Below are 12,816 nucleotides of genomic sequence, written 5' to 3' on the forward strand. Positions count from 1 at the left end.
CTGGAACCTGGAGGGGTCATGAAAGAACAGACGCTCACAGAGGAGTTTGGGGTTACAGTTGGAAGTTTGTCCACAGATTCTTAATGTTTTAAAAATCCAAAGGTTCATTCTTAACCCCTTCTCGCCGCATGTCACTAATTTGCAATGTAGCAATAAATCCACTAAATTTAGCATCACCTTGAAAGAAAACAACACTGAAGACAATTTCTTAGGTAATTGGAAACAAATTCAGGGATGAAGGGGTTAATAGTAGATAGATCTTTAACCTAATTGTGTTTTTGGTTGTATGGGCAGACTGACTAGTTAATGCAATGTTGTTGATTTCTTATTACCGATTGGAGGAACATTTTTTTTCACTTCGCTGCAGTAGAACTGTAGAAACAGGGTCAGAAAATAGAGCCCGGTTGTTGTGCTGCAGGTGTGGTGGAATGCTGATCGTTCCTGTGGGGCATGTCATAGTTTGAGGTTTCCATGTTGTGTGTGCGTGTGTGGGTGTGTGTGTGTGTGCGCGTGTGTGTGTGACCACCAAGCTGATGTGTTCCAGCTTTTTCTTCTTCTTTTACCTCCTCTGCTACTGTTGCTCACAGCCGAGACGCAGCCGGGCCAAAACTGAGATCACCACCACAGACACGCCCCTTGGAAACACGCTCACAAACACACCCTGTTTGACACACTGCCCGTTTTTGCCTCAGAAATGCCCTGCGGTAGCAGAAAGCATCATCCTTCAAAAAACTGTACACTAGTTGTAGAGGTTCAATCTCGTTGTACAATGTTGCAATGACAATAAAGACTATCTATCAAATGCAAAAGCTATAAATCAGTTACAAAACAAACAGCAAAAATGTACTCCTTTAGATAAATTGCACATCTTTGTTAAACTGCTTATCTAACTCCTCCTGTGACCTCTGTCTTTGTAGTTGTGACGGGGTCCCGCCGAGAAAGGATGCAGAGGAGCCAAGGTAAGGAGGATCTGTGTTTATTTCAGATCACGAGCACCACAATTGCTCCATGCAGGGCCACAACAGGTTGTCACCTCCGTCTCACTCCTTCATTCTCACTACCTGTGATGCACCCTTTTAAATGATGAGCCCCTCCCATTGGGCGTGGCTCTTCATCATCTTCCAGGTGGCATCACAGGTAGATATTTCATTCATAAAATATACACAAATACACAAAATAAAAACAGTGTGGGCCCCCTCGCCATCTGACGGTGCCACACCGTCACATCATCCCCCTCCTCTGAGGGACCGACGATGTGCGGCGGTCTAGTCCAGCTGTCCGCCACAGTGCAGGCACCACGCCGATCCACCCGACAGTTCAGCAGGCCAGGCATCAGCGGGTCCTTCCTCCGGCTCGTGCTCCTCCACCCACGTCCTGACGCCGGATGGATGCACTCGCGGCTGCGGCCCCATGGCGACGACCCTCCCGCTCTGCTCCTCGGTGCGCCGCTCCGGTCGGTCCCAGCCCCGGCAAAGGCCCTTCGAACGGCAACACGCCCCCGCTGGTCCCCTTCCGGATGGCACCTCCGCAGAACGGAGCCGCCGACAGCAAGTTCCAGGCGAGATGTTGCTCCTCTTCCGGAGCACTCCGTGGACGACCCGGTAGACGTGGGTCCGCCCCCTGTCCATTGCCGCGCAGGCCTCCAACGCCTGCGTAAGCGGCTGTGGAACCAGGCGGTGTGCCCATCCCGCCTCCGGCCGCCTCCGCGCTCCGGCGCTCCGCCCTTGCTGTCCGCGAAGCCCGCCGCTCATGGACGCCGAACCAGACGCCGTAGTGTTTCTTTCCGGGCCCCTGGCCAGGCCTGACGCTCCGACGAGGCGACCCGGATCCACCCCCTCTACCTCAGAGGATGGAGTACCTGGAGGAGGCGCTGAGCTGCCGGGGAATCGTCGTCCCCACCACGCCGCTGCGTCCTCACCTTTTTGTGGCCCCTCTGCAATCCCACTTCTGACACCAAATGTGACGGGGTCCCGCCGAGAAAGGATGCAGAGGAGCCAAGGTAAGGAGGATCTGTGTTTATTTCAGATCACGAGCACCACAATTGCTCCATGCAGGGCCACAACAGGTTGTCACCTCCGTCTCACTCCTTCATTCTCACTACCTGTGATGCACCCTTTTAAATGATGAGCCCCTCCCATTGGGCGTGGCTCTTCATCATCTTCCAGGTGGCATCACAGGTAGATATTTCATTCATAAAATATACACAAATACACAAAATAAAAACAGTGTGGGCCCCCTCGCCATCTGACGGTGCCACACCGTCACATCAGTGCAGTGGCTCCTCAGATGGACATTCTAAGTGAATGATTGGCAGCGTTCTAATCTGATGGCTCTACGGTTGGATGCTCCTGCTCACAGAATTGGGAAACTGGGAAACCTGGAAGCTGGTTTGATGTGACTTTTTAACAGCCGTCAATTCCTAGAATTGTTCAACTTTCCATGAGAAGAGAGAGTCTGAAAACTAGGACTTGAGTGGCAGACCAATGATGAAATTAAAGATGTTGCAGCATCCACTAAATCCTTTCTTTTTATTCAGTGAAACATCCTTCACACTTGACTTCCATCTGCGATCATCCTAAGAAGTCACGTGACAGAAAGTGCAAACATTCCCCATTCCAGTCCTGTACTTATTAATCCACGTTTCCAGGCCCTCAAGCCTTCATTCCAAGTGCCCTCTTGTCAGGAAGTGGGACAAAAGAATTTTTTGTGCAGTCTGCTGTGATTCACTTCTAACAAACACACACACACACACACACACACACACACACAGTTTGGCCTTTGCAACTTAGCTCATTATTTCTGACTGAGTGAGAGGTTTTAACATGAGCAGCAGTGTGACTAAGAGGAGAGTCAGGTGGAAGTTAAGGAAAAAAGTAAACATCTCCACAAAGAATTTCTGTTCTTTAAAGATTGCAACACTCCTTTTTGGACTTTTTTTTTCAAAATAAACCTCATTAACAAAGTTGAGAATTAAAGAAAATGTATCAAAACACAATACAGAGAAAACAGAGCAAAGGGGACAAGGTAAGAAAGCATTAATTGAGATGAAAAAAAGAATGTTCTTATTAATCACATACAAGTCCCACTCCGATCATCTATTGATCTATTGTCAAAGAGTTCCCAGGGGTCTAATAATTGTGCTGATTTTGCTGTTTTTAGACAAAATAAAAAACCTGTGTTGTTTTCTAGGACATAGTTTCTGCAGAGCAGCAGTTCATTCGAAATACAGCTCTGAGTTTTGGGTGGGACTGTTGGCGTGGAGTAAGCCCGTCCCCTTCCCATCATCCTTCTGTTTACACTCTCTCCCACTAGCTTGCAGCTCCTCACACCCCCAACCTAATGTTAGTGGTGCAACAAAAATGAAGAGCAATATTGGAGTTATCCAGCCAGTTTTGATCTTGTCGGTTTCAGATAAGGAGAGGTGATGGATGATTGAAAACCAAAGATTTATGGAAGAAGAACTGCTGGGAATCCGGGTGGGAGTGTGTGTGTGTGGGGGGGGGGGGGGGTCCAGGCAGGTCAGAGGCCAAAGGGAGTTCAGGCGGAGCGAGGCCAGAACAGGCTAAATGATCTGGGGCTGAAGTCTTGTGTATCCTTTTACCATCCCAGGCCACAAGAAGTGTCTCTTCAGCAGATGGAGAGTCAGGTCTCCCCTGGGTGACAGGAAAGCTGGGAAGCATGCGTCCAATGTTGTACCTGAGCACGGGCTGCAGGAGGAAGGTAGAGACAGCTGTTAGGGCCTGTTCCAGGGTCAGGATCTTGGGTTTGAGCCTCCTTCACCACAGACTCAATGTCCCAGGTGAGAGCAGCAATTTGGCAGGAGGCAGGCAGGATTGGAACTGCTTCAGAGGGTTGAACATCTTCAGAAAACTGTCCACAGAGTGCATCAGGTTTTTGGTTCCTGGACCTCTATAAGAATTGTTAAAACTGAACCAGGTAAAAAAAGAGACCACCTAGCCTGACGCAGGTTCAACCACTTGGCGTTTTTCAAGTAAGCCAGGTTTTTTGGGGGGAAGTCTAGAAGTCAGAACGGCCTGAATGGTTCCGGGTCAGAGCAGACCACACTGAAACAAAATGATCTGATTAGAGTAAAAGGCAGGGAAGCAAACTCAGATGTGGGTTCGATACCTCTTGAGGTAAGCAGACAGACTGGTAGGACGCCCTGCCTTATTCTGGAAATCTGTGGAGGAGAGATAGGGAGAGGGCAAGCAAAGAACCAACGAGGAAAATACACCAAACAGGAACAGTAGAGGGCAGCGAATGGACAGGAACGGTCAAGGCCTGACAGTCCAGATTCTAGCTTAGAGGAGGAAAACAACCACATCCATGGATCTATTTGTCTGAAAGCAGATCCATCAGAATAGAGCAGAGCAGGGAGTTCGTTGCCTGCCCAGCGTATTTACGAAATCACAAATACAAGAATTTTCCAAGATTTTTTCATCTGCTCTGGATTCACATTGATTTGAATAAATAAATACTTTTAATATACCCTCCATCGTGATAAAAATGTTACAAAATCATGTAAGAAATACAACAACAAAAACCCCACAATGTTTACCAGAGTGCATGGCCTTTAAGTGCTTTAAATCCTTTTTTGTCATTGTTGTAATTAGCTTGAATTTAATGTGGTTCCTGTTGTTATAACAAACTGGCTCATTTAACAAAGCTAGTCGTTGAAGGTGTTGCACCACATTACAAACAAAACTGGTTAGTAAAAACCACACGTTCTTCCCTGTAACGGGTCTCCTCAGACCCCTCTACCTGAATGGCGCCGAGAGAAAGGGGCGGGGCTTCACGCGCCTGCAGCAGATGCTGGCAGGAGCTCCGCTGCGCTGCCAGCTCTCACTCACTCACATACAGAGTTGAACCCGCGCGCTGCAGAGAAAGTGACTGGCTGTTCGTTGCTGTCTAACAGAGAAAAAAAACCGTGGAAAGAAACTCTGAATAGAGGAAGATTGGTTTCGGCCGTCATAAAAACGGCAATAAAGCCAGGGATTTTAGCTTGAAATTCTTTTTTAACTGTGTTTGGGGAATACGGCATCGGAGTATGAACTGAGGAGCGGCGGTGTTGCTCATTAACAGGTGAGTTCATCTTCATTCTTTGCCACTTTATTTGAAATCAAACGCCTGTTCTGTGCGTAAAGGCGCATCTCCAGACCTTCTGCGTCACGGTTCTCTTTGAGAACCTTTTTCTTTCGCGCCATCAACTTCCCACCCATGTGGGTTTCTGGCTGATTTGAGTCTTCTGGTTATGAATCATAACAAACTACTTCTTGGTGTCCTGTCTCCTTTTTGGTTGAAAATAAAACAGCTGGACAGCAGGGCTGTGCGCGCGGGAATGTGTGCAGGTGCGCAACATTGTAACTAATACGCACAGTTAAGCAGGTTGCGTCAAACATCACGGCCCACTTAAAAATGTTAAACTGAGATACATTTTAATGCAACTCTGGGTTTTCAGCGCAGCAGGACGTGTTGTTTGTGCTGACCGCTCTGGAACTGCGCATGTCTTTGGGAGTTTAGGTGACACATCACATTTCAAATCCGTCCAAATGTTTCAACTAAATGCTCCATTGATGAATGTGAAGCACAAGTTTGCGGTGCTGCTGGTTCATTTCTGCGCTCTGGCTGCATGCGGGGATGGTTTAAAAACCGCATCCACATCAGGGAGCGCATGACCCTGCAATTGCTGCTCGGTCTCTTCCCGCTTTTACTTCCCTTAAAAGCATCTCCCAGTGGATTAGTGTTTAGTCACTGGGGTTATTTATCATTTCACTGAAGGCCCCCCTTGCCTTTACCCCTCCCGCCTCCATTGTTTTAATTGAGTTGATCTCTCCTCCCTGGAGCTCTTGCTGTCTAAACTCAGGCAGTGGGAGCTTTGCCCAGCAGAGCGGGCTCCTCTCTGTGATTCCTTTGGGAACAGAGCAGCTGAGCACCACAGAGGCCCTCCTCCAGTTCTCACCGCTGCTTTAGTTTGTCCGAGTCCATGTTGCCACATGTCAAAGTTACATTGAGACTGATACTCCAACTCTGTTTGTATTTGCTGATTGTGGTGGTGTGAGTAGGCCTTCTCCCCTTGACACAGTTTTAGTCCGGGCTTCAAAGAGATTGCAGTTGTTTTTATTTATTTTTTTGAATTCCCACTTCACATGTGTAGAAACATCCTCAGTAGCTTTGCTGGACCTTTTTATGGGATAATTTAGTTGAATGGAGTCTCTTTTACACCTAGATGGCACAACTGAGGAGTAACAGGTGCTGTATGTAGTGTAACAGTCATGTGATGCAGTAGTGACATGCATTGCCACTTTTGCATCCTAAACATGGTCTGTTTTTATTTAACTAAATAAAACATGCTTCAAACAGAGCAGGCTACCCTATTGGACAATCATAGTCAATTCTACACTAAAACCACTCAAACAGCTTAACGCAGGGGTCTGCAACCTGAGGCTCCGGAGCCACATGCGCCTCTTTTATCCTTCTGCTGGGACTCTTTGGCTTTAAGAAAGATAAAAACAATTTACAAAAAAATATCATTATAGTTTTAGTGAATTTACTTAGTTGTGTCATTTATGCTTAGATTTATAATTTTCCAGATATGGTGGTTGAAACTGTTTAATCTACTGTGACTATTAAGCTTTTATCCTCTTCTTATCTTCTGCTGCACAACAAGGTCTAGTTGCTGTTCAGAGGAGAAGAAATTTGCGTGCAGAATTGCATTTACATCTATAGATTAAAAAAAAGGATTCTACAGCAATATTGTTATATTTATAGTAAACAGGGAAAAGGAGAAAGGACTTAAGAATGATGATGATAATGATAGAAAATTTCATGTTTCATTTTGCTTTGTTGCAGTTTTAATTCTGTTCATTAAAATCTAAAAATCTGCAGCAGATCTGAATCTTTTTTGACACAGGGACCAAATGGCTCTTTTAGCATTAAAGGTTGCAGATCCCTGCTTTAATGGAAAACTTTAATATACAGAATCATTTAAAATAGTGTGTTTGTTCCTGTTGTGTCACCATGTGTCAGAGACCTACACAAAAGTCTGATAGAAGTTTTTCCATCGTTTAGCACACAACATTAAATTAAATCTAAACGGGTTTTACCGAGTATCACACCAGTTTTTATGTCACAGCGGTTTTGATTGTTGACTCTCCGGAAAGTTAAATAAATGTATCTTGAAAATCTCATCATGCACAGCCTTCTTATCTGCCATCATTGCTGCACTAGGACCAATCTTGTGTTGTAAGATGTCATATTTCAAACAAGAGTTCTCTGTGCTTATTGTAATAATGCATATGTTTTTTTTATCTGAAACAGGATGGATTCCCTTCTCTACTCCATGTTGCTGTGGGTCCTTTGTCCCAGTGTGAGAGGCTGGTGTGACCATGCATCTGAGAGGACAGATCTCAACCTTTCTGTCACTTACGACCTCCCAACATTCACTGCAGACTTTCCAGTCCAGAACATGGTGATTGTGGATGGGATCATCTATGTCGGTGCAATAAACAGGATTTATGCCTTAGCCCCTAACCTGACAAAACTATCAGAGTACCACACAGGACCACTGTCGGCTAACGAGACCTGCGGCCAGACACAGGCCAGAAGGAACAGCAATGAGAAGGTTGACAACCACAACATTGCTTTAGTGGGTGAGAAGATGTACGACCAAGGCTTGTACAGCTGTGGCTCTGTAGACAATGGAGTCTGCCGTCGCCATGTCCTGAACGAGGGCAATGGCCTGAAAACCGTTGATGAAGATGTATATTGCTTTGCAGACAAGGTGCAGCTGGGTAACGGTCAGCCCAGTGACTCTGATATGGTTGTGAGCCCATCAGGGTCTCAGGTGCTCAACGTGGAGAGCAACTTTATACACTTTTTTGTTGGGAACTCTGAAATTCCAGGTAAAGACAACGTAAAAGGCATGACAACACATCCTCACACCATCTCGCTGCGGAAGATGAGGACAAGCCAAGATGGTTTCACTTTTGAGTCCGGCTCCTCATACATGGACCTGATTCCGTCCCTAAGAGGAAACTATTACCTGCGCTATGTTTACTCATTCCACAGTGGACCCTTCACCTACTTCCTCACCGTACAAAAGGTGAGCTGGGACTCTCAAGCCTACCATACACGCATCGTCCGGATGTGCTCCTCCGACAAGTCCATCCGTCGCTATGTGGAGATGCCCCTGGAGTGCATCAGCACTAACAAGAGGCGGCGACGCTCTGGAAGCCTTAAGGTCTTTAACATTCTGCAGGCTGCTCATTTCACAAGGGTGGGAAAAGACGAAGAGAAGCTGTTTGCCGCCTTTGCCCAAGGAAAGCCAAACTCTCCGGAGCCAACCGCCAACTCAGCCATCTGCATTATGACCATAAAACAAATCAACGAGAGGTTCAGGTCAAACATACAAGGTTGCAGCACAGTGGAGCCGTATCACTTCACTGGATCGGACAGGAAGTCCTGCCACAACCTGGTAAGAGCTGGGACTGGGTGATGTGGGGTGAACCTCTTGGACATTTGTATATTGGGCAGAAAAATGCAAATAATGCAAACTGTAAAGAAAAAAACAGATAAGATGCGGGTTCTGCTCTGCTGTGGCTCCTTCCACATGGCTGTTAAAAGTTATTTTTCCTGCAGGCGCTGAGCGTTAGTGTCATCATGATGTAGTTTTACAATGTACTTTCAGACACTTGACTTAGGTCACTATCAACCAGCTGTTGTGTGTGCATGACTCTGTTTAACAGTTTGAGTTGAAGTCTTTGGTAGAAGAGATTATGTCACAAATTGGGTGGTCTCAGGTCCAGACAGGCCTGATATCTACTTTGATCTTGTCTGAAGTGCCCTTGGGCAGCATGACCTGCTTCTGACTTTGTCCTCTGACCCCTGCGATTGTTCATGAGCTAAAGCTGGGCCCTAAACATGTGAAAGTCTGGTTAAGCACTTAAGACGATTTAAAAGGCCAATATACAGTTTAGTGGTCAAGCTAATTTCATAATGCTCAATTTGTTAAATAAATGCATTTTATTTAAAAAAAAAAGGTTGACCTAAAAAAAGCCAAAAAATACAAAACACACATTTTCCAGACATGACCACATTTGTTGCAATATATGGCTCTCTGTATTATAAGGCTTGGCGTTATTGAATGGTCTGTTTTCGTATTTATGTCATATATATATATATATATATATATATATATATATATATATATATATATATATATATAAGGCACATCGAACTATAGGGCACATTAAGGGAGAGAAGGGAGTCAGAGATAAGTCCATTAGACAGTCAGACTTTATTATGTGTTCTCAGTAATTCTAGAACTTGTTTGTAACACGCTACACGTTAGCCATGTTAGAAGGGTTAGCCGTGTTAGCGTACTCATAACAACTGTGACTCCCAACCTTGTTTGTAACATGCGAAAAAACAAATAGCGCTAAAACAAATGTTACTGTGGCTACGCTAACTCCTAACCATGTTTGAAACATGTAAGAAAACCCGGACAGACACCACGATACGTTGGCTGGGATAATAGCGTTACTGTATTAAAAAACACCTGTAATTCCTAACCTTGTTTACAGAACATTAAAAAACAAAATAATACTGCTAAAACAAACATTACTGTTACTACGCTAACTTCCGACTTTGATAGTAACATGAATAAAAGCAGTCAGACACCACTACATGTTAGCCACGTTAGCCTATTCACAATAACACACAACCTTGTTTGGAGCAGAATTAATCCATTTATAAAATGCTCCGGAGTATAGGGCTCACTGCCAGGTTTTTTTTATTTTTTATTTAAGGACTTTACTGACGGTGTAGAAAATACAGTGCTAAATATTTATTTAACTCCTAGTTGTATAACAAAAAGGCAATAACAGTTACATAGATGAATGCTTGATTCTAATGCTTGATTCTAATATTTTCAGCCAAAGTCTAATTCATTGATGGATGTTGTGAGACATTCGAATGGTGTTTCAAACTCAATATATTCAAAAGTTCTGGCTATAAAAAACATAAATGTCCTGAAAGAGCTGCAGGTTTCTAACCAGAGTTGTTGAAAAAAGCTGAAAGCTGGTAAGAACAGAAGAAACAGAGGAAGATCTTAACAGTGGGAGTCGTTTTCAGCACCGACACATCAGCAGTAGAAGCCTGGTTGATGTTGGCTCACTACAGCATAAAAGGCTATTTAGTTGCAGTATTTTTGTGTTTCTTTTCATCATTTATCCTTCATACAAAATTGGAGATGAACTCAGTGAGCTGCGGTTTTTAAGGTGAGGTTGTTTTTGTCCATATTTGGTGAACTTTTAGTTACTTGTTGCCTTTTTAAACAGTCCTCCAGGCTTTGGATGTTAGAATGACAATTCTGAAAACAGGGAGGGAGAAACATGAAGGTTCTGTGGCCAAGTATAACTTTGTTCTTCTCTAGTAAAATAAACTTTTCTGTCCAGAGTTCAACTGATCGTACTTTTTAGTAAATGAAAAATTAAATGAAATCCAAAACCAAAAAAGACAAATAATGTAACACTAACTAGGCCTTTTGTTTGAACACAAATTTGTTACTGACAAATTTTTCCTCAAACTGATTTCTTACTTTTTCTCCAAAATGCTCTTTAGAAAGCTGACATTTAGCTTCTCTGTAATCATGGTTTCATTTTTAACTTGTGCTAAGAAGCCTTCGGCTTTTCAATGCAAGACAGATGTTTGCCTGAGCTCTTGTGCTTAGCCTCTGTCCTTTAATCCATTACCAATGGCTCCATCTAAAGACCCATAACCCTAATGACACCAAGTCAACTGACATATCTGTCCATCAATATGCGCCCACAAAGCTGCATTGTGACTGCATCATTGCTTAACCTCAGCGTGTACGGTGCTTCTCCGGTCAGGCTTACAATAGCTGAGGTCTGTGATTAATTACACAGTGAATAGTTTGTCCTATGGGCATGCACACACAAGAGTTGCAGGAAAACACCCAACACACTCCTGTAAAAACATTAGCCTCACTGGAGCGTAACCACTCTGTTACTTTTAACTTTATTTGGGATTGCAAACCCAGGAACCTGAAACCTCCCCGTTTAAATGTGTATGTAACATGTTTATGTTAACGAATAACTATTAGATACAATCTTTCTAAATGTTCAGGCTGATCAAATGCAGACAAAAAATCAATGTAGACATCTTTATAAATCTGAGACTGTTCTCTTTTTATTCTTTGGTGTACACTACACACTTAAATGGATGAGATCTCACTGACTACATGATGATTGACTTGCAGGTTCTTAAGTAGCTTCAAACTGTATTGGCAAATCTGTTCATGATGCAGTGTGTTTGGATGGCCACCAAATCCTTTTCATAATCTTACTTTACTGTCTTCACTTTGACCTAGAGTTCTCCATTTTTAGAGAACTAGTTGACTTAGAAGAGACTACTTAGACTGTTTGCAGATTTGACAAGAAATAAGGATTAATGATTGACACGGCTTAAGCTTTTGAATCGACTATTAACTCAAGAATTTTGATGTGATGCAAACATTTAATTATTTCTCACCCAAAGAGTGTTCCATTTTCAGAGTTTGGCATGACCGTGGAATAATTCATTTACCAAATTTCTATATTCCGCCTAACTTCATATCATCAAATAAAGCAGATTTTCTTTAAAAGAAAAAAAAAAACTAAAGACCACTAAAGAGGTGGAGTATAGTCTACCTTCCAAAATCTGTAGTGATTCTCAAAATGTCTCTTTTTAAGCTCAGAAAGCTCATCAGAAATAGTTTTAACATTTGAAGATGGAAAAAAAAAAACGTCTTTTGACTGTCATTGTGATATAAATATGTCAGAGTGTCTCTTCATGTACTGTGCAGAGGATCAAACCAGACAACATGCTTCTGCATATAAAAAAAAAGTCCTGCAGCTCACAACTTTAAGTTAAAACAAAAGCTTCAGATATAGCAGCATGTGAGAAATGCTGCACAAACATCAAAGGTCTGCTTGTACATCCTGATGGTGACGATTGCATAAAACTACTGTTTTGGCCACTCCAAGAAAGTGTACTGTTCATTAAATTGAATTCCTTCCGTTTGACTCACTTGATTATGGGGTGATATCAGTTTTGCTGGAGGTATGGAAGCATCTCTGTGCCATATAATTAGTTGAAGAGTGCTTCTGTTCCCTACACTTCATGTCACTCTACATAGGTTTTAATGTTTTTGCAAAGAACATGTTGAAAAGTTGATTTTACTGCTGCTTTTTATATTGTTTACTTTTGACTGATACGGAGAACTGACAGGTCTGCTGTTTGCAGTTTTTAGGAAGAGAATTGAATGCCTTTAGTTTGATACCAACAGAGTTTTTTTTAATCTAGCCAGGTTAAGTTTTGTTCAGATCCTCCTATCTGAAATAGTTACAGTGACAAAAAGCAGGAAGCAAGTTGCCACCTGACGCTTGTGATACCATCCTAACATTGAGTTATCTAATCACTTAATAGATTTACTGCATCTCTAGTGGCATATGGCAGATAGGCTGTTATTGCAGTGTTTGGGGGGCGATAAGTGCAGTTGTAAATTTATAAAGGTCATAAACGTTCAGAGGATTGCTAAAGCACACGTTTTATTTTGGTTGTGCGCTTTGCCAAACTGCACATTTCAGACAGATAAGGATGTGGCTGAAAGCTCAGAAGATGAGCATATTTGGAGTTTTTAAGCGGTGCTTGTCAGCTCAGACGAGCCTTTTAAGTTCAGTTTAAGCTGTATGATAAGATGAATGTTAGAATGATGAATGGCCCTTTTTCCAGTTGCCTGTGACAGAGCAAATCTGC

The 12,816-nt window shown here is 43.2% G+C and overlaps 1 protein-coding gene across 1 annotated transcript in view; it reads left to right on the plus strand.

The window, feature by feature from the left end:
* Positions 1 to 4,809: 4,809 nt before the first annotated feature.
* The window catches only part of met (MET proto-oncogene, receptor tyrosine kinase), an 87,490-nt gene continuing 79,483 nt past the window's right edge, over positions 4,810 to 12,816 (plus strand). The window contains exons 1-2 of the mRNA XM_011472878.4: positions 4,810 to 5,082; positions 7,318 to 8,473. Coding sequence (XP_011471180.1) covers positions 7,319 to 8,473 — 1,155 coding nt within the window. The 5' untranslated portion in view covers positions 4,810 to 5,082; position 7,318. The remainder of the gene's footprint in view (positions 5,083 to 7,317; positions 8,474 to 12,816) is intronic.

Source organism: Oryzias latipes, chromosome 6 (assembly GCF_053564925.1).
Source record: "Oryzias latipes strain Hd-rR chromosome 6, Olatipes_Hd-rR_3.1".
In the NCBI taxonomy this organism is placed as follows: domain Eukaryota; kingdom Metazoa; phylum Chordata; class Actinopteri; order Beloniformes; family Adrianichthyidae; genus Oryzias; species Oryzias latipes.